At 43.0% G+C, this 25,873-nt stretch overlaps 2 protein-coding genes across 6 annotated transcripts in view; one reads left to right on the top strand and one right to left on the bottom strand.

The window, feature by feature from the left end:
- Nucleotides 1–211: 211 nt before the first annotated feature.
- On the bottom strand, nucleotides 212–8,778 carry klhl38a (kelch-like family member 38a). Of its 2 annotated transcripts, none has more exons than XM_079522351.1 (4): nucleotides 8,658–8,778; nucleotides 2,176–3,532; nucleotides 1,409–1,514; nucleotides 212–1,301 (listed from the first exon to the last, which is right to left on the bottom strand). In XM_079522351.1, the coding sequence occupies exons 1-4, from the start codon at nucleotides 8,750–8,752 to the stop codon at nucleotides 1,012–1,014; spliced, it is 1,848 nt and encodes a 615-aa protein (XP_079378477.1). In that variant the 5' UTR covers nucleotides 8,753–8,778; the 3' UTR covers nucleotides 212–1,011. The 2 variants fall into 2 exon arrangements, with proteins under 2 accessions (XP_079378477.1, XP_079378478.1); XM_079522352.1 differs by lacking the exon at nucleotides 8,658–8,778 and adding an exon at nucleotides 6,168–6,306.
- Nucleotides 8,779–8,798: 20 nt separating this feature from the next.
- fam91a1 (family with sequence similarity 91 member A1) overlaps nucleotides 8,799–25,873 on the top strand; it is a 64,358-nt gene continuing 47,283 nt past the window's right edge. For all 4 annotated transcript variants that reach the window (XM_079522350.1, XM_079522348.1, XM_079522347.1 and 1 more), the window contains exons 1-6: nucleotides 8,799–9,093; nucleotides 9,724–9,808; nucleotides 13,846–13,997; nucleotides 19,372–19,429; nucleotides 24,345–24,412; nucleotides 25,447–25,560. In XM_079522350.1, the coding sequence (XP_079378476.1) occupies nucleotides 9,022–9,093; nucleotides 9,724–9,808; nucleotides 13,846–13,997; nucleotides 19,372–19,429; nucleotides 24,345–24,412; nucleotides 25,447–25,560 (549 nt within the window). In that variant the 5' untranslated portion in view covers nucleotides 8,799–9,021. The remainder of the gene's footprint in view (nucleotides 9,094–9,723; nucleotides 9,809–13,845; nucleotides 13,998–19,371; nucleotides 19,430–24,344; nucleotides 24,413–25,446; nucleotides 25,561–25,873) is intronic.

Here is a 25,873-nt window from a genome sequence, read left to right as displayed (position 1 = left end):
GGAACGTGATTGTACCCAGCAAATGTCATAGCAATCCGGCCATGCTTTTCAAGATATCACCTGGTCACAGACCAAGATGAACAGAGCAGATAATCACCAATTCACCACACCCAAGGTAGAACTCGGCGAAATACATTTCTGTCTACTACACCATTTTGGACCAAACTGTAAACCTTACTTTAGCGTTTGGCAGCTGATGTTGTAAGTCAAACACCACAGAATCTAAAATGGAAAATGCAAACGTTGAATGCACATTATATACATCCTAATGCATGCATGCAAAGCCATTAGTGGTGGTTAAAGCAACTCCCAAGTCATAAATCAAAGCATTTTTCTTAATAGTTTATAATTATGATGTGGTAGCTTTTCACCAGATTGTTTAATTTAAGCAAAATGAGTCTCTCCAACATTTCTGCTTTACCAACCTCTTTGCTAGGTCTGGGCCTTTAGGCTAGGTCTGGGCCTTTAGGCTAGGCAGGAATGTGATGTCTCTTGTGATTGATTTCAAGTGCCATGCAGCAGGCAACATTCCTGAAGATGACAGCTACATTGCGACAAAAGTCAGAGCACAGTTAACTGCCCACAAACTTTCAATATGTACTGTGTTCCGATTTGTATGAGGGAAAATACCTTGTAAGAAATAAATTAACTGTTAGTGGCTATTAATAGTAAGCATAAAGAGACTGCAGACATCAGATTTTCCCTGTGTCTGAACAGCTGCTCGTTGTGTACAGTAAAGTCTGCCTCTCATTACTTCAGGGATCCTCAGTTCAGCTTCCTCTCAAATGCCACAGTTATGACACCTGCTGCTTGCCAGCTGAGGTCTCCTTTGATTTTGAATACCACAGATGCTACTCGGCCTAGCATAGCATACCGCTACATTGTGGGGTCTAGGCCGACCTAGATGGGTGTCCCATCCTTAGCCAGAGACAGGCCAATGATGTCTCGTGGCAAAGGTTATAGCGTGCAGCAAGGCCACTCAAAGTGGGTGGCCGGGCAGTGGTGGTGGGGTCAGGGTGGATTGGGCCTGTTGGAAACACAAACCAGTGGCAGGGAGCCGTGGTCAAATAACTTGTAGGGCAGAGAGCCCTTGGAAGTCCACGTGTCTGTCTTGGGGTCGTAACACTCGAAGCAGTCCGAGTCCTCGATGATGTCCTGTGCGTTGAGGATGCGTCCTCCGGTCACGTAGAGCTTGTTGTTGATCACCGTGGCGCTGTGATGCATCCTGCGCTCTCTCAGGTTCTCACACTTCACAAACTTGTTGGCCTTGGTGTCGTAAGCAATCATTCGCCTTGTGTACCCTGGAGATAAACAAAGATATTTTAACAAACAAACATAATTTGTGGCGAAATGCATAATGACTTTTCATACATGAATGAGCAGACTGTACACAGGTGCCTGCACTCACCTCCCACGATGTAGATCTTGTCTTCGATGACAGCAGCTGGAGCACAGACATTCTTCACCGTCCGGGTCTCCAGTCTGGACCACATGTTGCGAGAGATGTGATACACCTGGTTGCACAGCACACATTATTATGGTCATACTCCATGCACTTTAACCTTTCCTTTTCTACCACAGATTCGAACCTGCTTTCCTGCGCAAATGCTGAAATGTTTACCATTGACTAATAGCAGATCCTGTGTCTAGGTGAGAGAAGTGACCTTTGACACAATCTAAATGTCTCAATAGAAGAGCAGGGAGACTAAATAATGCAACCACCCTAATTATAGAATATTGTACAAATATTTCATGTTTGCTTTAAAAGAATATACGGTATATTAAGGATTTGCACAAATGTTCACGATTTCTCAAAAAGAGCACATCTACAAGCTTGTAGCACGTCACGAAGTGACATGCTATGGGCTTTATGTCTGCTAATTTTTAATAGCGAAAGTATAAAATAATGCGTTTTTATCTAAAATTACACATTGCTTTCTCGATTTTAATGGTAAGTGTCTTGCTCAAGGAGGAGGCAATATTCTGATTGCCAGATGGCCACACTACACTACCTCCTAAGCCAGTGCCACTCCACTGCTATGATTGGTCTGTCTTGGACAGATGTGGTTAGTTTGCCCATAACTCCGACATCCCATTACTCTGACTACGTGGCTTCGCGTGCGGTTAGGGACCGAAAAAAGCTAGTTCTAAATTCCATTATAATGTCTTCTCTACCTGAATCAGCCTCACAGGATTCTGCATGGCGTCCTCTCCACCAAAAACATAGATCTTCTGATCACTGGCTGCGACCGCCGGATGCAGCACTGGTGTGGGCAAGGGCGCCATGGCCTCCCAATTATTGAACATGCTGTTATACCTCTCCACCGAGCTGGAGATCTGCTTGTCCACTCCAATGCCTCCCAGGACAAAAATAAAATGCTGGTAGGACACACTCTGGTGGGCATACCGTGGATCCAACATCGGCTCGGCTGTTCGCCACTGGTTGGTCTTAAGGGAAAGTGTGTAAACTGTAGCGCTCACAGAGCTGTCGCCTGATACCATACAGAGACGCAGCCCACCCACCACATAGAGGATGCTATGAATGCACACATACGCAGCTTTGTAGAGGCGCAGCGGTAGCTTGGCCAACCACTCCCAGCGATGGGTCCTCTCGTCGTAGAGCAAGGCCTCCCGTGAAGTCTGCTCGTTGTTCTTGCGCCCTCCGACTACCACCAGTGTTTCTCTGCAGGTGTAGCGGCGCGGCGTGGTCCAAAGTGGCTTGAGCTCACGGCTGCATTTGGTGCTTACAGAGAGCATGAGGCGGCGCACTGACTCGATAATTTCGGTACAAAGAGTGGAAGACTGCACAAGCGGGTCGTTGGCAATGAATTGGAATAGGTACGTTGGGTGGATGTAACGAAGGCGGACTTTCTTGAAGAGGTCGTGTATTGCGCCGCGTCGCGAAAAAGGGTCGTGGTGGATCCACGCTAATAGGGTCTCAAACACCTGCTCTTCCTCAGCACAAAGTCGGTCATCCTCCAAGTAACACATGAGCTCAGGGAGGGACAGCTCACAGAAGTCCTCTGTGGCGGCCACGTCAGAGAAACACCTCACTGCCATCTCTTTGGCCCTCTCCCTCAAACTCTCACAGTGGAGGATCTCCGAAAGTCTTATCATGCTCAGACAGTTATCTGGATTGAGCTGCTCCTGGAGAAATGCTGAGCACGCCTCAAAGAGACGCCCGTAGTGGAGCATGGACGCCGCCTGCATGAGTGGAAGCACAATGTCCATGGAGATGTTGATGGCCCCGGTGTAGATGTAGTCCACGATGCCGCTGAGGACATCGGGCGCGATGCCCTTCAGGTCCACGCGTGCCTGGCTGCTTTCCAGGAAGTTGCTACAGAACATTGCACGGAAGTAAGGGCTGCTGGCCACCAGGACGTTTCGGTGGCAGGGTATCTCCCGCTGCTCGGTGCAGAGCAGCACGTCTGTCATTATGCCCTCCTGGCGGAGGATGTTGAGCTGGGCGAGCAGGTGGGAGGGAAGCTCCAGGTCTTTGAATGGAAACACTTCATGAAGTCTCCAGGCCATTCTGGAGGAGGGACAGAGAGACAGATTCACTAAGGAGGCCGCTTGGACTGCAGATGTGACCTACAGTATATGGCCGTAATGACAATGTTACACTGGGTTCACAATAATGAACTCTATTAAGCCATGACATCTTTGAGAGGCTCCTGTAATACCATGCTACTATATTACGTACCACAGACCACTGAAATGAATTGAATCCAAAATATTCCTTGGAAATCAACAAGTATAACTGTTATAATATATGCCTTCAAAAATGGTCAGCAGCAATGTTACGTATGTATAAGTCATAGTCAATGGGCTACACATGCCAGACCACTATTTTTAATGTCTAATAACCTCTGATGAACAAGGCCACCTAGGCCACTTAGCACCCTCTGGTGCATTGGCTGACAGCGTAACATACTGCACTTATGCATACACAGTCTCACTTTTACAGTTGTTTTGTGTCACTTCATGGCTCTGTTATGACCTGGTCATCTCAGCTGGAAGAGCCATGATGTTCTGCGGAGGATGAGTCAGACTTTTCCCATTGCTTTAAGAATGCCGATCCTTCCTGACAGTATGGATGATACCAGAGTAAACCTTTTATCCGCTCTCTTTAACTCTGACACATCCTGCAGGACAGCTGCCATTGATGTTATGATCACCCACTGCCAGCTGTTCTATTTTTAACCCCTTTCCCTAAATTATCTCCATGCATCCACTTCTCTCTGATCTGCCGCTTCCTCGGTTATATCACAAGACGTTTCTTAAGAATCAATCTGTATCTCTCCCCATCTCTTTCTAGCCCCCCCTCTCTTTTATTGTGACTCTCTCTTCCCTTCCCTTCCCACCCACGCTCTCTCATTATATTTTTCTTTCTCTTTCCCTCGTCTCATTTACTCTCCCCCTCTCTCCCCCAAAAGAAGGTTGTCCTGGCGTTTAGTACTGTAGAGGGGTAATTTCCAGGGGCTATTATCAACACTAAGTCTTCTAATCACCACTGAGACAGCTACTGATTTGCCCACTCTGCCTGGTATATATTTGGATGGATAATCATTTTGTGATGCCTTGGGTGTGAGTGAGTGACACATACAGCTGACAGTATTCCCCCTCACCGTTTAATAACTGGGGCTGAAATAGACTCGGCATTATTGAGGGGCACTAGCCCCTCCTATATACAGGTTTAATTTTTGTTTTTTCTTAGACAAACATAAACAACGCCATTGACAATGGACAGAGTTTAATGTTTGTTTTGTCACTAACACAAACATTAAATGCCATTAACAATGAATGAATGAACAGAGTTTAATGTTTGTTTTGTCTGTGTTTGTTTCGTCCTCGATTTTGTAAGATGATGAGAGCGCCCCTCACTTCACACGGGTGTGATTTTATTGATCACAGGGGCCAAACACGGCCACTTCAGTTACCAGGGAGAAGGCGGAATGTAGAGCGCTGGTTCTCAACCTGGCTGTGAGAATATTACAAGTGGGGCCCCGAATGATTGACAAAACACTATGAAGTCTATGATTTTAATAAAATATAACATAGTGATATCGATACGCCTAATAATAGATCACTGGAGGACTCCGGTCAATTTAACTAGGGTGCTTAAGTGATTAATTAATATGACATCAAATATCACCAGTAGGAAACAGGATAATACTTATGTTTTTATTTTATTTATGTTTCGGTTTATTATTGTAATATATTGTGTCTTTCTTAACCATATGAACCCTAGCATCCTTATTCTGGGGGCAAGATATCTGGTGTATAGTGGGGGAAAGGAGCGGACCTAGTATAGAGCCCTGCGGGTAACTAAACTTTAAGCCTATACAGTTGGGTGCCACTGATATTGTCCCTTTTCATTTGACCCATTTAGGCCTGACCTCAAAATTTAAAAAAATGCTTCTAAATCCTCCAGTTTTCTGAAATAAATATTTTCACGATTTTTCAAAAATAGCAGACCTACAAGCTCGTAGCGCGCCACTCGGTGGCGCGCTATGAGCTTGTAGATCTGCTATTTTTCAATAGCTAAATTATAACATAATGTTTAAAACACCAAAAGGGGTTCCCGCCCAAAATGGGTTAACTGTCCTTTTGCGCAGATCACGCAAACCTCAGCAAAAAGAAAAGCACAATATCGATGGCCTCCAACTGTACCTGTCACTGACCAGTGACCTGTGTTTAAATCAAGGCTCATATACACTGACATGTTTGATATCTAAGTGATGTCTCACCTGCAGAATAACCACGCACCATTAGACATTGCTCATATTATCATTAGAATATTTGACATAGGCCTATCTAACTTGTTTTCGTTGTTTCTCTCATTCTCTATTCTTCATCCCTTTCTTGAAACTGCAAACCCACTCTTTTACACCTTTAAACCTGTGATGTGAATCTGAAGGCTTCCAACATACAGCTCTAACGTGTGCTCCTAAGACTAAGTAGGCCTATACCTGACCCTGGCTGTGACAAACCGTTGTTGTAGGGTTATAGCACTCTCTGGGTTATGAGTTGTAGCCTAACATAAATTTGTGTTTTAAGGAGTATTCTGCGCCTCGATAAATCAAAAGAACAATCCTGACACACCATCTAGATTACAAACATCTGGTAGTGGAGTTCGTTCACCAAAGTATTTAAAAAATCCTTACCTCCTGTACTATGTAAATCAATACGTGATACGTCTTGAGTCTGGGCAGGAAAAGTCAGCCACAATAGAGAAAAGAACCCCCCAAAAATGTTCCAGAGTAAATATGATGTGGTAAAGTAGGCTAGCAGTGTGTGGGTCACACAGTGAGAAACAGAGGAGGACTCTCCTGCTAGGAGCTGTGGGAGTTTGCCATGAGGGCCACTGTGTACATTCCTGCCGCTAATAGTAGCCTATCGCAGGCCACCGTGTCTCCGGCCAGGCGCTCTCATGTGACACAGCAGGGCCGCTTGGTACCATGCCACCGGCTTTAGTGGCTCATCAGCCCCGGTTCACTGGAGACTATACCGTGCGTGTGTTTACAATAGCCTGGGGCAGGTCACAGTCATCATGGGGGTCCCACTGCTGGTGCCCCCCACACGGAGAACGGTGTTTAATGAAAAGTACCCCCTTCCTTATCCCTCCATGCAAATACCCGGCCTCTACCATTGCTTCCATCATTATCCTTCTCCTCTCTCTTCGTCTGTGTCTGCGCTCTTAAAATAGCGGATCCACAAGTTCACAGCGCATCACTTTGTGACATGCAGTGAGCTTGTTATAGATTAGATTATGAACTGACTACCCAGGACCTGAATGGAAACAAGACCGCAAGGACTTTTTTCGGTGATCCCATTGGACGTGTGTTTGGCAGTACCCTGTACTATTTATGACAATAAAGTATTCAATCAATCAATCAATTGTAGATCGGCTATTTCTGGTGCGCGACAACGTATAAATCAGGTGTAAGCAAGGAAGCAGGTAAATATAGTGCGGTGCTGATGGGTGAACCTGAGCAAGTGCAACAGCTGTGGACACGGACGGTTTGTCTCGAGGTGGTGTGTGTGTGTGTGTGTGTGTGTGTGTGTGTGTGTGCGTGCGTGCGTGCGTGCGTGCGTGCGTGCGTGCGTGCGTGCGTGCGTGCGTGCGTGCGTGCGTGCGTGCCGTGCGTGCATGTGTGTCTGTGTGTGTGTGTGTGTGCTGTGAGGTGTCATTTGTCCATGCCAAGGTGCATGGCTTTGTTGTTGTTGTTTGACTTGTCTGACCTCTGTCATGCTTAACCACTTTCAACCTGGTGTCCCTATTTTTGGCATGTCATTGTAGCTGAAGAAAAATGTAATTTGAATTCCAAAAACAAATTTAAAATGTATAAAAATGTCTTGTCTCAGTCTCACGCCACCACGGCACATTGTGTTTGGGAACCAAAGATCTGTATCTTTATTGAAAGATATCAAGAGTTAGGACAGGAGCTGTACCATGATCTGAAGTTGGGGAAGGCAACGATAAGAATGAAATGACTTAGTCGACTCGTACAACAGAAAATAGCTGAACTACAAAAGGCACGATGATGTCTTTATCTTCTGACTGTAAAAGGGCCTTATCTCCACGCAGCAAGCCTCTGTGCAGCTCCAGGCGCAATGAGATGAGTTATTGTCATGTTTGTTTAGGGGCATATGGCGAGGAATCTGAGACACGTCGTGGACAGATTGAATAACACACAGCTACATGGGAGTGAGCTGTCTGTCACTAAGCGTTGGTGGTGGTGCACTCTGACACACTGAAATCCTACACTTTTTACCGGTTACCAAGTGACAGCTAAATGCATGTTGTTGCTGGTGTGTGTAACTGGGCGTGAGGAGGGACGTCGTCGCAGAGGAGGGTGAATATTTTCGAAGTCCCTAATTCCAGCTCAAAGGTCGTCTAACCATACCACACACAAAAATAAAAAATACCTGAACATACCTGTTTTTGGACTTTTTTCTCAGCCTTGAAGGGGCCTCTTATAGACACCCTGCTGAGTGCATACTCAGCAGGTATGTCCGAGGTATAAGATACCTCGGACAAGAGAGATTTATTATTATTCATAATGTTCACATAATAAGTAGCCTACAGTAATCTAGTCATCAAAACAAATATAGCCTACGAAGAGCAACTTAACACGTTTGTAGGCTCTTAAAAGGCAACATTAATGTTTATGAGCAGCAGGTCTGATAAATAAAATAATGTATGTTTCTTGATATATAATTTAACTTTTAATCTTGTATATAAGATTTTCCCTCATGATTTTTTTTTTTTAATTTAATTTAATTTAATCCATTCACAGCCATTAATACAATAACAATACATAAATAAAAATTAAACCTGCTAAAATAATAGTCTACCGTAATAGTGCTTGTGGTTCTCAAAGTGGGGTCCTTGAGGGGGTTCCAGGCGGTCCACAGATAAATTAGTTAATTAGAATGAGTGAAATCAACCACTTAAGTCCTATGCCGTATGCCCGTATCTCAAAAATAGCCGATACGAGCCCTCAATGTGTCACACTGCAACCTATTGTTGGCTTGTAGATCTGCTAATTTCATTTACCCCCCCCCCCCCACCAATAATACCATAGATTTATTTTCAATACAAATACAGCAATGCATTGATAAAGAGCAGAGTGCTGTGTCTGAGTACTTACATGACTATGTACTGTACTGCGTCCACCACTGTCTGCAGTAATAAGCAAGTAATAGAAAGATGAATACAGTAAACACTCCATTCATTCATATCCATAGTGTCACGCCTGGCCCGGACGTGACGTCAGCGGCCAAAAGCGTGACGAACGGCTCGCTCGAAAATACAACAAGGAAGTGGTAACGTTTTTTTTATTGGAAAGCAGAATAACCTTTAGCGGCACATATCCGATCATTCGATCATTGATCGGTGTGTGTGTGCGCGCGCGAGTGTGTGTGTGTGTGTATGTGTGTGTGCGCGCGCGTGGTCGGGGCTGGGGGGTGCAGACATAGTGTTTAAGCCGTCGTGTACTATATCTGCACTGCAATATGAACACGGACGTAGAATTTCACATCAGACAGAATTATCCGTGGAACAAACTACCAGCTAATGTCAAACAGGTAATGTGTCATTGATGTCATTATTATATTCATTATTATATCATGCATACTGTAAATGTATCGATCTGTCCCCCAAGGGGGGGTGCGTGCATGTGTCATTGACACTAATCGGTCGGTCACACACATGATCTGTAGCGGAGCCATGATAACCATCATCGCTGTATATTATCGTCACAGAATTACATCTCAGACTCAATCACGTGACTGATCGATTTGACAGGAAACGTCATCAGGCCAGGAGAGGACAGACACAAGTTATGATTCATAATATTTATGACAGTACGGCGACAGATGTGAAGTCCCCTCCATGATGACGCTTTGATTATGGCTCCATAAATCCAACCTACCAGTACTAGCAAACCACTGAGCTGTTATGTCATGATTCTCATGAATGACCTCTCTCTCTCTCTCTCTGAGCTCTCTCTCTGAGCTCTCTCTCTCAAGTGTCAAGTAAAAACAATAAAAAAAACCAAGAAATTATACAGTACACAAATGAAAGTGAATACTCATAAATGTATAAACAGAGCTAATATGTCTCAGTCTGTTTCTCTCTGTCTCTCTTTCAGCTTAGAATGTGTTCACGTTTCCTTATTAAAAATAATATTAAATAAATCTTTTCTTTTTTTTCAGGGCCTGGGAAACTCTCAGAGGGAGTATGAGAAACATGTGCTGCTCTACAGTATCCGCAACCAGCTGCGTTTCCGCAATAACTTAGGTGAGCAGTGTGCATGTGTACAGTTGGGTGCCACCGATATTGTCCCTTATCATTTGACCCATTTAGTCCTGACCTCAAAATTTTAAAAAAAATCCTTCTAAATCCTCCAGTTTTCTGAAATAAATATTTTCACGATTTTTCAAAAATAGCAGACCTACAAGCTCGTAGCGCGCCAGCGCTATGAGCTTGTAGATCTGCTATTTTTCAATAGCTAAATTATAACAATGTTTAAAACACCAAAAGGGGTTCCCGCCCAAAATGGGTTAACTGTCCTTTTGCACAGATCACGCAAACCTCAGCAAAAAGAAAAGGACAATATCGATGGCCTCCAACTGTAGAAACAATAATACACCATTGAAGGTCAACAATTACCCCCTCGGGCCAGAATAGAGAAAAATGCAGAATTTGCCAAAGGGGCAAGTTGGGCAACACATTCTGGTGGTATTGCTGTAGTTTGTACTGTAAACCAAGGGCTCCTAAACTTTTCAGGCCGCGACCCCCCAAAATAATGATATTTGAATTGGGGACCCCCGACCTTGAGAAAGCAATTTGAATGATAGGCATTATACATTTACTCGGTTTCACAGATAAATATAGTGAAAATGGCCAAACTACAAGCTCAGAACGCCTCGCTGTGCGAGACTTAAAAAGGTCTTAAAATTCATTAAATTGTAACTTTTTTATACTGTAAGTTGGTTTGTTTACTGTTGAGTGAGAAATCAATGTTGGACATTAAGCTAATCATCTCCAAAATAATGTAGGGACCCCCCTGGGCGTCCCGACCCCCAGTTTGGAAACCACTGCAATGAATGAAGGGGGGGACTCCCATCAATACAAAAAAAAAACCATTAATTTCTTAATGAATTTCAGTCATGGAACCATAAAGCTGCAATGTGGAACTTCATTTAATGAATAACATGACATGAATGTTAATATACTGTAACTACCGGTAGTAGATCTGCAGCGGTTGGAGGTGGTCTCCTGGCTTATACTGTACCATTGAGACATTTAGACCCTGGAAACCTTCTGTGCCACTGACGCCCCCTCGCGTGGGAGACGGGTGCAGGCCTGTGTTCCGACATACCAAGCGTCCAGGGTATAAATACATTTTTAAAGAAAACATGTTTAACTCAACTCTTTGCTTCTGGGGGTCTCTGGAACAAAAACAATTCAGATGGGGGTTCAAGGCCAAATGTATATTAATTTGGGGGTCCTTGACATGAAAAGGTTTGAGAACCATTTACAGTAGGCCTACATAGAAACATAATTGTTTTCAGAAAACTGTTTTAGAAGATATTCTTTTGAATCAGCCTCAGGTCTTAATGGTTTAACCCATTCAGGCCTGACGTCGAAATTTAAAAAAATATATTTTCTAAATCATGACAATTTTCAAAAGATTTGAGGCACATTTTAACGTTTTTTCAAAAATAGCAGACCTACAAGTTCATAGCGCGCCACTCGGTGGCGCGCTATGAGCTTGTAGATCTGCTATTTTTCAATAGCTAAATTATAACATAATGTTTAAAACACCAAAATGGGTTAATGGTGTGAAGTCAACACTAATTTTAACTTGATCTTGACTTTGTAACTATTTTGTAACTAGTTCGTTTTTAACCAAATCAACTATTTAAGTTGGTTGCACCATACTTACAGTAGGCCACTGGTACTCAAACATTTTCATGTCAAACTCTAGAAACACCCCTACATTGATATGTATTTGCCCATGGACCCCAATCTGAAATGATTTTCATAAGAGAATATTTGCAGCAGAAAATGGAATAAAATGTTCCCTGGACCCCACTTTGAGAGCCACTGACATACATAACCTTACAAGTTTAGATGTAGTCATTATAAGGAGTGCATGGCCTCAGTGATTGAAGATAGCTTTCCATTGCCATGGTTACTGTACGCATTTAGCTTCTTGGCTGGCATGAGCCTCTTGGCATTGTAGCACGTCGTTGTAAACTAGATCGATATTGAACCATTATATACCCTCAGGCATGTATAACTAGGCTAGTTCTTGCTTAGAATGACATTGTAAACTAGAAGAAGTGCCCCTCAGGGTACAGGTCTCCACCAGGATTGATATTTGGATAAAATCTGAAGGACTAATATAAAGAGTGTTGCACATAAATGGGCCGACTGGTGGCGTTCGAAAAGGCAGAATAGAAAAATGCAGGCCAGATGTTTTTCCTTGGGCTGTAGGGCAGTTGTGCACACACCGTTTTATGCAGATCGGTGCATGTAAAGACGTGACTTTGCCTGTTATAGCGCCACCATGAGGCTGATTTGAAAAGTGGCATTGCTTCCTCAGCCTAGTGTAGTGGGAATATGCGTGCACAGTTGCACTGCACTTGGGCCCTGCGTTCATGATTTGCAGCATTTTGTCTTGATCACATGACTAATGAGATCATGTGTACCGATTTGTGTGAGATTTGGATGAAATCAAATGTGTTTTGCAGAAATTGGCCGCATGCTGGCGCTTTAACTGGGAGATGTGGAAAATGCAGGGAAAATGTTTTGCCATGGCCTCTAGGGAGTGCGCATACAAAGTTGTACACAGATCGATACAGTTATAGGTAAAAGCAGGAATTGGCCTGTTATTGCGCCACCATGAGGCTGATTTGGAAATAATTAAGTGGCATGTCGTCCTCGGCCTAGTGGAAATGTGGGTGTATAATTTCACAGAAATTGCACACTGTGTTTGTGATTTGTGGCATTTTGTTGGAAACGGACATGCGAGTTTTGGAAGCCAATCTTAGCCAATCAGGATGGAATATGGGAAATGGTGCAGATCCCTGTTGATCACATGACCGATTTGCGTGATGTATGGATAAAATGTGTACGAGCAATGTTGTGTATAGAAATGTGTTTTGCCAAAATTGGCCTCATAGTGACGCTATAACAGGCCGTTGTGGAATATTTGGGGCAGAGGTTCGTCGTTGGCAACCAGGGAGTGTGTGTGCACAGTTTGGCATGGATGGGGCCAACGGTGCTGGAGATTAGCTGGTAACGGACGGACACACACACACACACACACACACACACACACACACACACACACACACACACACACACACACACACACACACACACACACACACACACACACACACGGAGGACGGACTCTCTCCCCATGCTTTCGGCCTGGTGGAGACAATAACAACTGAAATCACATCTTAGTAGTAAGAATTGAAATCGATTAGTTCTAACTAGGGATGTAATCTGAAGACTCACCTCTTCAGACTCCAGTTTAGCCCATAGCACTTGCCCTAGCCTTGACGACCTTGCAGGCTTATGCAAAGGCTAAAATGTAATTTAGATGGCATGTTTTGTGGACAGATGGCAGGTAATTTGTAGACATGTAGACCTGGCATTCTGTATAGTTTCAATGTACAGATTCGTTTTTTTAAAGATTTGTTTTGGGGCTTTTTATGCCTTTATTGATAGGGAACAGCAGTCAGACAGGAAAGGGGAGAGAGAGGCCTGGGCCATGGCTCAATGGTCCAGGCACCTTGGCTGGTAATCCAGTCTGGCAGACACCTTGGCTGGTAATCCAGTCTGGCAGTGTGCCGCGGGTTCGACTCCCGATCCCGACGGCCTTTACTGCATGTCTTCCCCCATCTCTCTCCCCATTTCCTGTCAGCCTACTGTCTGTCCCTCCATACAAAATATAAAATAAAGGCGAAAGCCACAAAAAAACATTTAAAAAAAAGGAAAGGGGGAGAGAGATGGGCAGTGACACGCGGTAAAAGCCGTCGAGCTCGGGAGTCGAACCCGCGGCACGCCGTCTGGCTGGCTTGGCAGCCTAGGTGCCCAGACGGTTCAGTTAAGCGTCCGGGCCAATTTTGACAAGTTTTTGACATTTTCTGGGTACAGACGACCTTTCTTAAATGGTAACCCGTGCGTGCGTGCGTGCGTGCGCGACTGTGCTTTACTTTTACATGAGTGTAAACTACTATAATAAGTATATGGTGGTGTGCATGAGTGCACGGCACTAGGCTGGCCCACATTCTAATTTGTGTGTGTGTCTGCAGTGCGCCACGTGAGGAAGGACGAGCGCAAGTACTACGAGGAGCTGCTGAAGTACAGCCGTGAGCATCTGATGCTGTACCCGTACCACCTGTCTGACATCATGGTCAAGGGACTGCGCATCACGCCCTTCTCCTATTACATAGGAATCATGGAGGTAAGCACTCAGCAATGTCATTCGTGTTCGTTTAACTCTGAGAGTGTACAATTGCACTGAAGTTACAGGTCCATTTGGTTCCTGTAACTATCGTAGGAATCATGGAGGTAAGCAGGGTACTCCTCCAGCCTCCTGCATAGGGGATTTTGTCACAACCAAGACTAAATGTCAGAAATACGTGCCACAATAGTATAATGTAGTTGTGTTTTCCATTATGTATGACATCAACGAACCCCTCGCATGCCCTATGCTTTCAAAGGAAAGCGTGCACTAGCGTTTAACGATCATTATCATATTGTTTTCTAGATATGAACATGCAAGATATTAACATTTCAAAAGGGAATGCTGTATATACAGCATTCATATCATTGCCATGCCCTGTATACATTGCCATGCCCTGTATGCATTGGCATGCCCTGTATATAACAAATAGCCCTTCACACTCGTTTTATAGCTTATTTCAATCGATGAAAACAAATCGAAGAAAACAAATCAAAGAAAATCAATGAAAAAAAATTAATGAAAACAGTCAATCAAAAAATCAATCAAAAAACAATCAATGAAAACATTTTATGAAAAAAATCAATGAAAATCAATGAAAAAATCAATGAAAATCAATGAAAATCAATAAATGAAAACAATCAAAAAATCAACGAAAGAAATCGAAGAAAATCAATGGAAACAATCAAAAAAATCAATGAAAAAAATATACCGGGTAGTCGTGGCAACACAGAAATATGTGAGGAGGATCAATTCTCATAACGACGAAAAAATATCTTGACTATAATTGTTTAGATATCGATACTGCATACCGGTGTGGGATACTGCTTAAAATGGATTGGGAATGGGTGATTATGTGAGTCTATGCGTAATGATCTGATTATCAGGTGAATTAGAGTTTAAATCAAACTACAAATAATTTGACTGGGGGTCCCCCCTGAACCACCTCACTACAGAGCTTCATATTTTGTTGAGCAAATATACAGGATCACTGTTGGATGAAATTGGAGCCATGACCTATGTTTTGGCATCAGACCATTAGAGTGATGGCAGTTCAAGGCTGAAAGAGGGAGATGAATGCTAATTAGTGTAGTTTCAGTTTCAGGCCAAAACTAAAGGCCATCCCATAATATATGCAGTAGAATGTAGATGCATATTATCTGTCTCATGCCAGTTCAGCCTAAAGGTGGAAGGGTCTCTATGCAAAGGTTATATTAACATTAACAATTTAGATAGCATGTTATGTTATTAGGCAGATGGGTTAATTGTTTACCTGGTATCCTATGGTTTCAATGTACATGTGATCCTTGTTCGCTGAAGCACTACACTATCGCTGCATTTGATGTATGCATTTACAGTACCTTGCTTATTGTAAGTCGCTCTGGATGAGAGCTTCTGCTAAATGCCTAAATTCTAATTGCCTCTCTCGGCTTAGTGAAATTAATTCAGAATATTGAATTTCGTAACATTGTATTATGATGGAAAGGCATGTAGAGAGACCTGCATATTATTCAGAATTATTTATTGTTTTACTATATGCTCCTGGGTAGCTTAAAGCGGCACTATGCACCTTTTGTTTTTATGGAAAAATGAAATGTTTTCCAATCTGTATGGTAGGTAGAGTATGTCAATATCTATTATACATTTGAGAAGGTGTCCCCAAAGCCCGAACCACGAAAAGAAAGTCACCAGCTACTACGTCACTGACACGCTGCAACACGCTGCAACACACACTGCAACAACACACTAACACGTCACACACTTACCCTCCGCGTCGTTCGTTCCCTATCTCCTAATGTCGCGCCGCTCGGCCACACTCCACACCACCCGTGTAAAAATTGTCATCGCACTGCCACTAAAGCCGGCTCCCGTCCACACTCGCAAACAATATCAATATAAATAATAAACACAAACACGCCACAAGCACCGACACCCCCGCCTAATTTGTTGCCACGTCTATGAAAACAAGCCCAGAACAAATGCCATTCAACACGCTACTTACAACTCGCTTACAATTCGCAGACCTGGCAACACTGCATCCCGTGATTCCACTCTTTTCATTGGCTGCGCCGCCAACATTGTCAAACATTGTTGCCACGTCTATGTAAACAAGGCCGCAAACCCTGACTTCCTACAGCCTACAGCCTATACTTTCACACACTACCACTCGCTTACAATACGTGGACCTGGCAACACTACATCACCCCTTCCCAATGGCTCAAAACCCCACCACGTGACCCACGTGTGTTTCGTGTTACCTTTCACACTTCCGGAAACACTACCGGAAGTTACACGGCACACACACACACACACACACACACACACACACACACGTGTGTGTGTGTGCACGCACGTGTGCGCGCGCACACACACACACACACACACACAGTGTACAGCCTGCCGGAAACCAAAAGCAGAAGAAGACGAAGAACAACAACACAGGTTCTACACTGATTCTAACTTGGATGGAGAGCGCCGCGATTACATACACAGTTACAATCATGCAAACACGACCGCGTCGACACCTGGCGTGGTACAATCGGGACGAACCGAGGCGCATATATGGATAACAACAACAACACTACACGCACACGCTGCAACAACGCGCTGCAACACAAAACGTAAGTCACGTATGTAACTATGGTTCTATGAATCCTGGATGACTGCTTAACACTGGATGATTGGCGTCCAGTGTTAAGCACTGCCTCTGGCAGTCAGTAAGGATGAAATAGAACAGCTGTGTACAACGCAGTGTCACTGCAGACACGTGTGTGTGTGTGTGGTGTGTGCGTGCGTGCGTGCGCGGGGGGGGGGGATTTTGGATCGCCTCGCGATGCAGCTGAAATGGCACACACACACACACACACACGCCACAAAACGCTAATAATAATAATAATAATACACAATTAGAACACTACACTAATCATAACAACAGTACAGAACAGTACAGTACACATGAGTACAGTACAGAAAGAAAGCTCACATCAGAATATTAATCCATGTAATAATAATAATAATAATCAAACATAATAACACAACACTAATAACTATAATATCAACAGTACAGAGAACAGTACAGTACATCAGAATATTAATCCATGTAATAATAATAATAACAATAAATAAGCACACAACACTAATAACAGTACAGAGAACAGTACAGTACACATGAGTACAGTAAAGTACAGTATACTGTTCCTGCGCCTTGCCATGCTCTCTTTCAATCATAATAATAATAATAAATAACAACACTACACTAATAACAACAATAATATCAACAATACAGCGAACACTACAGTACACATGAGTACAGTACAGTACAGAAAGAAAGCTCACATCAGAATATTAATCCATGTAATAATAATAATAATAATAAATAATAACACAACACTACTAACTATAATATCAACAGCACAGAGAACAGTACAGTACAGTACATCAGAATATTAATCCATGTAATAATAATAATAATAATAAAAAAACACTAATACAACAGTACAGAGAACAGTACAGTACAGTACACATGACTACAGTACAGTACAAAGACTTACAGTACAGTACAGTACAGTATACTGTTCCTGCGCCTTGCCATGCTCGCTTTCATACGCACATACACAAAACCAAACAGGGCCACTCAGCCAGCTTGGCAACTTTGCGCTTTCCAAGCAAATGCATAAATGAAAACATCATGGGTTGCCATTGCCTTCTTCCCATTTGCGACGCATCGCGTTAGGATGAGCGGGCCGAAGGCCCGCGAAATTCTAGTACAATACAATACAATACAATACAATACAATACAATACGATTTATACAATTGGGGTGATTGTATTTGGTCTCCTCGTTCTTCTATTGAGACATTTAGATTAGAGTAAACAGGAAAGTTAAATAGTGCAGCTTTAACTTACAATAATACAAAATAATGTATCAGTTTAGGTTTTGTATTGGTAATTTAAATCGACAAAGTAACTAAAGCTTTCAAATATTAGTTGTGGAGTTCAATATTTGAGTAAATGTACATAGTTACTTTCCACCACTGCATTTGGGCAAAATGTAATCTGTAAAGTGTATCTGAAAAACAAAATACAACCAAATACACTGTCAAGTATGAAAAACAAAAGCATGCCACTGTGTTGTGGCTGTATTGTCTCTCCAGGGCGTTCCTCCATTCTTCTTAGGCTGGATAGAATCCATACTCTGTCAGAAATGGAGCATTCAGGTGAAATAAAAGGCCTGGATGATATGCAACACTGTAACAACAGCATCAACAGAACCTCACCCTACAGGACATGGTGACCAGTCTGGTTTCGTTTGGCCACTAGGTGTCACCGAATGCTCACTGAACCCTCATAATTTTGGGGCTGTGGCTCAGGAGGTAGAGCAGGTCGTCCAATGATCCGTGGGTCAGCAGGTCGAAGTGTCCTTGGGCAAGACACTGAACCCTACATTGCCTCCAATGAGTTGGTCGGTGTGAGCTTGCCACCATTGGTTGGTGAATGTGGCAAGTGAGGACGCTGGCGTTGACTGTTAACCGCTTCACCTCCTAATGTATGAATGAATGAACCATTGTAAAGCGCTTTGAGAAAGCGCTATAAGAATGCCATTGCCATGGCATTCATTCATTATAATGTATTGACTCAGGCTGGAGTCTGTGGGTCAGGACAGGACCCACAGACAGGTTGGTTGAATTAGGATTTGACTGTAAAATACAAGGTTTGATGGTACCATTTTTCATAGAGTAGCCACATTCGAATTAATTGCATTGCGTGCGTGCGGCTGCGGCTGCGTGCGTGCGCGGCTGCGTGCATGCGTGCATTCTCCCAAATTGGTATTGCATGTCGAGGGGCGTCAATAGAGCACACCTCCAAAAGCACCTTCTTCTGCCCATAGGATGTGCCACAAATGCAAAGATTTGAACCATACATTGTAGAAACGGTATTTCCCCCTACAGCTTCCTGTCCTGCAATTTTGTTTTGACCTTTGACCCTATACTCAAAATGTGGAAATAGCTAATCTACAAGCTCTACTGCGACCATTGTGAGCTTGGAGATATTTTGAAAGTATACAATTATTAAATTATAACATTTTTACTCCAATGTTCATCGTCAAAACAAAACAATTATCATTAATCGCAATTATTTGTATGACAATTTATCATCAAGTGAAATTTCCTGATTGTGATAGCCCTACTGGGTAGGCCACCCAGCCTGGCGAAGACCTGCGCACCTTTCTGGTTAATTTATAGTTCTCATTCTTGGTGTGGACGGCCCTTTGAATGTGGTTATTCAAAGGCAGGGAATGTACCGTAGCACCGACAGCGCCCCAGAGAAGAAATTGTTTTCATTCTCTCTCTCTCTCTCTCTCTCTCCTCCTGCAGGACATTATGAACAGTGAGAAGAGTTATGACTCCCTGCCCAACTTCACCGCTGCTGATTGTGAGTTCCCTCGCCGTTCCCTGCCTTTTCCACAGTCATTATTTTGTAAAGGCCTGTCAGAATGCAAATACGACGGAGCAATCACTGTGAAGTGCTGCAGAGCTGTAACTCCCCCCGCAGGACGCTTTGACCTTAGCACACTTTCATCTACAAGCTTAAAGCAATCTTTGGCTTTTTGCAGAACCTTTGCAAAGTCTGGCATGCATTATCCCCGTACGCATTCCGGACACGCACGGCCCAGCATTGGCCTTCCAATAATGTAATGACTGATTTAGCAGTTATTTAGCGGTTTCTAGTCTGTGATTGGCCTACCCCCCACATAGGTAGACCAATCACAGCTCATGATCCTAGGTGCAGAAACATTTTTAATAGTGTCCGCCCGGTATACCTCACTGCGGCAGAGAACAGACATTCCACGAAACCGCACAGAATTTAAAGACTTGTTCATGAAGTGTTCACCTAGCAATGTGATTAGATTAGCTAGAGGTTGGACAGGGTAGCCAAGCCTTTAGAAGACTCTTTGTCTTGTTTAAACAGGGTGTACTGTACTGTAAGTGATATGTTTTGGTAAAAAGAAAATATTAAAAAGTTAAAGCTCTATATTGCGATCATTTCATTTCTATGGAATGTTTGTTCACTTTCAGTGGTCTGGTCTCCCCATCTGTCAGGTTGGGATATACCAATGTTATCGAATCAGGCTAGAGAGCCCCCCAAAGATCATTTACCATTTACCATTCACTTGTTTATCCTGTACCCTGGATGAACTATCTCTCCTCCTGAATAGATACAACTGGGATTCCGACCTGAAAACGTGTTTTCTCATTACTAACATGCTGGAGAGATGGGGGGATACCCCTGTTACTGAACGAACACCATAGCATTGATCAGAGTTATAGCAATGATTGCTATTAGAGATAGAGATATCTAACAATTATTTATTAACAAAAACAAAAAATATGACTTTGCACCTCTTTAATGAAAACTGTATTTTAAACGTGTAGCTTCTGCAAGCCAAGTTCTGTGATTAATATATAATAATATATGTTTCCTTTGTCACTTTTGTTCAGGATACTTCATTGCCAGTTGGTACAATAGTTTTAGATAAAAAGCCAGAATTATACCGTTGAACACTCATCCCAGAGTCAGCTCATGTCAAAGTGAGCGTGCTGCAAATATAAAATGTGTCGCCGTTGGTATAATGTCTAGCATATGGCTTTGTGATTTAATAGTCTTTGTACTTCAGCCAAAATGCCCCAGCACATTGGATTTAGAGATATTGCATACAGATATCTTCTAGTGTTTATTGGCAATATTGGCGCAAGGCACTGAGCCTAAAAACATTTCTCTTGCAAATTAAAAATAGCGTCTCCAAAACAATTTCCCAAGATGTTTTTACAATGAAGTTTACCACACAGGAGGACAGTAATCTGTCACCAAAATGGTTTTCAGCCCCAGTGGCTTACGCGAGCAGTGCTAATATTTCCTGCTTATCTCACTAGCCAAAACGGTTGCCAGGGCTCCAACTATCAATGCGGCGTAAAATAAATAAAATAAAGGTTAGGCTACTTCTTTAAGGTAAGTAGCTGCCTAGCTGGTGTGCTCACATAAACTTTAAAAAGCGATTTTTCCTCTTAATGTCCTCTTAAATCTTAATGTTTAGTGGTGAAATGGGTGAGCTGTTTGCATTTTCAGAGCATGTTTATTTGAATCGATTGTGTTCCGACTTGGATCAATGACACCAACAGAGTATACTTTAAGTTATTTTTCATCTGGCGCCTGAATTTCCCTCATCTATCTATCTATCTATCTATCTATCTATCTATCTATCTATCTATCTATCTATCTATCTATCTATCTATCTATCTATCTATCTATCTATCTATCTATCTATCTATCTATCTATCTATCTATCTATCTATCTGTATCACAATGAAAACAACATTTTTAAAGGTTTTAAAGACAATACTAATACCTAAATATTTCCTTTACATAGTCCAATTTTCTATATTCTTTTGATATAGTCCAAATTCCAAAGCGTCCGGTTGCAGCCATTTTTGAAGCTGACGGGTCACCTTGGAAAGATTCTGCGTGGCCCGAGGTTGGTTGTCGATTGGGGCCATGTGGGGTTCATCTGTGCCGAGTTTCATGCTTTTGTCACCAACTGAACTATCATGTATTGAAAACAGCAATTTCCCGCTTAGCTATACAGTAGCTTCTTACTATTGTCTACCTAATTTTTTTGGTTTGCTTGTATTTGAATTATTATTTTTTTGCATTGTTTTTAAATTTCCTATTTTGTGTGATGTTTCACTATTATTGTTTCTTTTGTAAAGCACTTTGTAACGCTGTTTTGAAAGGTGCTATATAAATAAAGCTTTATTATTATTATTATTACATGATTTAAAAAAATCACACCTGTGTGAAGTGAGGGGCGCTCTTATCATCATACATCATCATGAATCATCTCATTCTGGCCAATCACAATTTGCGTCCTCACTTTTCCGTCTTCAATTTTGTCTTCAATGTTTGTATACACAAACCCGGAGAGCTGGGCATAGAAGGGGCTAGTGCCCCTCAAAAATATATCAATGTTCATACTACTCAATAATATCTTGCAATGGGGCCCACTTGCAATATATCCTCTACCGAAACCTGTGGGTCTGTGCCCACAGGTTGGGAACGGCTGCTCTAGAGACTGTTGCAGTAGTATTGCGTCAGAGCTGAAAGTCAGGCCCCGCCGCAGGGTTCCAAGACTTTTATGCTTGTCAGGTGAGACGGGCCTTGGCAGGAGCTGGGGACGGAGTGAGGCCTGGCACATTAAAGCTGCCAGCGAGCTGTCACTGCCTGTCCTGCAGGGAGCGCTGTCTCCTCTAATCCGCCTGGAGGGCATGGAAGTTTGTCACAGAGAGAGAGAGAGAGCGAGAGAGAGACTTTACTGTGTGCTTATGTATATAATACGTACAACTCTATCTGCCTGTAAAAGCTGATAGTCTGCTCCCCAACCCATTTCTGCCACTACTCAACTGTCTCACAGATATTAAAAGTTGGATGGACAACAACTTCCTCACTTTAAATGAAAATAAGACTGAGGTAATCATTTTTGGCCTACAATCAACACCTTCCATCTCCACCTTGGGCCCCCTCAGCACCAATATTCACTCCTCAGTCAAGAACCTGGGCATAACTTTTGACAATAATTTTAAATTTTAAAAGCAGATTAGCTTGGTGGTCAAGACTAGTTTTTTCCAATTTAGGCTGCTGGCCAGGATTAAGGGTTATCTCTCCCAACCCGATTTTGAGAGGGTAATTCATGCCTTTATTTCATCGAGGCTTGATTACTGCAATTCATTGTACAATACATATAGGCATTGACCTCAGACGCCTCCAGCTTGTTCAGAACGCTGCCGCCCGCCTCCTCACCACCACGAGGAGGCGTGAACATAATGTATTACCCCGGTCCTCGCCACACTCCACTCTAACAATCTAACAGGTTAACTGTTAGATTTAGAATAGATTTCAAGATTTGTTTTTAAAGCCCTAAACGGGCTCGCTCCCCAGTATCTATCACTCCTTCTAAATCCTTACACCCCAGCCAGGTCCTTGAGGTCAGCTGACCAACTGCTTCTGACTATGCCCTCAACAAAGTAAGTACAGGTCTAGAGGTGACCAAGCTTTCTCAGTGGCCGGCCCCAAACTCTGGAACAGTCTGCCCCTACGGATTAGGTCCGCTCGCTCCCTAGGAGCTTTCAAGTCCTCTGTTAAAACTCATTTTTTCTCCATGGCTTTTATCTCTTTTGTTTATGTTGTTATACCATGCTATTTTTGTCTTATTTTTCTTTTACCTGATCCTGTACAGCACTTTGGTTGACCCTTGGTCTTTGTAAATGTGCTTTATAAATAAAGTTTGATTTGATTTGATTTGATCTGTGATCTTTGATCTTTTTTTGAGTGGTGCAAACCACTCCAACAACTGGCTTTGTACCCGTGTACACGTGTTCGTACCAAAAGAATGAGCATGGTTACTATGGTCACTGACATTACGTCAGACCACAGCTGATCAGGCTATATAAGACCTTGCACCACTCAGTTCACACGGGTGTGATTTGTTTTTAATACATACAGGATCTCATTGGTCCCAGAGAGACACCAAATTTAGTTTGAGCTGAAAAGATTGATTAATGTGCTGTTAGATGGACGGTGTTTGTTTGTCTTGGCAGAGTGCCCATCTCCCCTGTGCTGTGTCCCCTCTGCTGTGTCCCCTCTGCTGTGTCCCCTCTCTGTCCCTGACCCCAGAGAGCCTCTAGTGAACCTCCTCCAGTCCACAGCACTGTGACACTATTTTGTGTGTAGACATTTTGTCATGCGAAGCTTAACTCGAATGGAGAGAACTTTAATGGAGAGAGCATGTTTGTATGCGTCTGCACGCACGCACGCACGCACACACACACACGCACGCACACACAAATAAACGTGTGTGTGTGTGTGTGTGTGTGTGTGTGTGTGTGTGTGTGTGTGTGTGTGTGTGTGTGTGTGTGTGTGTGTGTGTGTGTGTGTGTGTGTGTGTGTGTGTGTGTGTGTGTGTGTGTGTGTGTGTGTGTGTGTGTGTGTGTGTGTGTGTGTGTGTGTGCGCGTGCGCAGTATTACAAACATACTCTCTCCATTTAAGTGCGTGCGTGCATGTGCGTAAGTACTGCCACTGCAGAGTGGCAATGAGTCACTCACAGCGCTCAAAAGGCTCCTTCCTGGGTGGAAATAGCTCCAGTACGAGTCTGGAAATATTCTGGGAACCAATTTGCACAACTTCTCCCCTCACTCCGACTCTCTCTCCCAATTTCTTGAGCTCCTCAGACCAGTAATTGAAAAAAAAGAAAGAAAAAACATTTGCTTGAGTCATTTCTCTCCCATCATCTCTTAGGTCTGAGGCTGCTGGGTATCGGGAGGAACCAGTACATCGACCTGATGAACCAGTGCAGGTCCTCCAAAGTGAGACATCTTCTTTTCTTCTTAACACTTTCCCTCCCATTCACGAGTAAATTGATTGTAGAACAGCTTCCCTCCCAATAACGAGTTACATGAGTTACGTTTTCATTGTTTAATTCGCGTTTTGAATACGTTTTAAGACTTACAGGGTTTCCATCGGACAGAGTGGGATAGGTGACGCGTTCGGATGACGTCACAGCAAAAAATTCAGTCGCACTGGCATGCAAGGGGTTCTGGAAAATTGAGGCCCAATGCATTCCAATGGCGGCGGTGGCGTGCAGCGGCCGCGTTCCTCCTCCGCTCTGTTGTTGTGATCGCCACTTTGGATTATTTTTCTACACTACAACAAAGTATCACACCATTTTATAGCGGATTTTCATGAAAAGGAACGATGATGTCGGCTCGGTGGTTCGTGAAATCTAGGCAGTCAACGGGGCATTGTGATTAATTAATTAATGCATGAACAGTAGGAGCAGAAAATAAAGTGAATGCTGCAAAAACACCCCAAACAAAAGAGAGATTGAGAAACAATTTTTCATATTGTATGCAACAGAAATTATTCATATCTGTATTACTCCTGTATCAAATATCCATAGCTTAATGTGTTTTTATGTGCCCGCCTGCCCGGCTCTTTCTTGGGGTCATTTCTCTCTCTCTCTCTGCTGGTAGAACAGATCTACAAGATCTAACGTGTTGCCAGGTGATGCGTTGTTGGCTTGTAGATCTGTTCTTTTTGCACGCACACAAATGGGAGATACCAAGTTGAGTCACCATACAGGGTGAACTTGACATAGATAGGGTAGTAAAATACGTATTTGATACCCCCCCAACCATACCAACCTCTGACAAATAATGATCTAAGCTCTCCATGATAAAACTTTTAACATTGTGTTACCTTTTCTTCTGACTCATACTTTGTTGTATGATTGTGGCACATACTACAAATAACAGATCTACAAGCTCACAACGTAGAATTAATTAATAATAACATGGGGGTTCTAATGTCCGTTTGTGTCCCCCACCCTTCCTCCTGACAGAAATTCTTCCGCAAGAAATCGGCGCGGGACCTTCTGCCTGCCAAGCCGGTGGAGATCTCGGTAGAGCCCTGGTGGGTCGCTCAAACAGGCTACATCACAGAGGATGACATTAGGGTGAGAAACCGCCATCGTTTTCTAAGACAAAATCTGCAGGATATTGAGAAAAGGTGCCATGATGTTTATCTGGGTTTGATTTGTACAAAACAAATCGACTTCACCCATATTCAACCTATCCTCACTAATACTCATTATTAGATGGTACCATTTTTGTCTACCCTGTCTGTGTCTCAGAGTAGGGCTGTGAACAGTTCAGAAACCCACCTATCAGTAAAATGTTGCCAGCCCAAATGTTACAAACAAAATGATTAGTGCCTATGATATTGGGACAAATAAATGTTTCATTGCACTTTTTAGCATCTCTTCATGC

The sequence above is a fragment of the Electrona antarctica genome (assembly GCF_951216825.1).
Source record: "Electrona antarctica genome assembly, chromosome: 15".
NCBI classification, from domain to species: Eukaryota; Metazoa; Chordata; class Actinopteri; order Myctophiformes; family Myctophidae; genus Electrona; species Electrona antarctica.
Note: the sequence above shows the minus strand (reverse complement) of the source record. Positions and strands in the feature narration are given on the sequence as shown.

What these genes read in the sequence shown, in the direction of transcription:
- klhl38a (XM_079522351.1), bottom strand. Translation starts at nt 8,752, where the DNA reads ATGGATATGAATGAATGGAGTGTTTACTGTATTCATCTTTCTATTACT. An exon ending in ATCCTGTGAGGCTGATTCAG is followed by an intron (nt 1,515 to 2,175) that starts GTAGAGAAGACA and finishes CTGTGCAACCAG; the next exon opens with GTGTATCACATCTCTCGCAA. An exon ending in CAAGATCTACATCGTGGGAG is followed by an intron (nt 1,302 to 1,408) that starts GTGAGTGCAGGC and finishes GTTTATCTCCAG; the next exon opens with GGTACACAAGGCGAATGATT.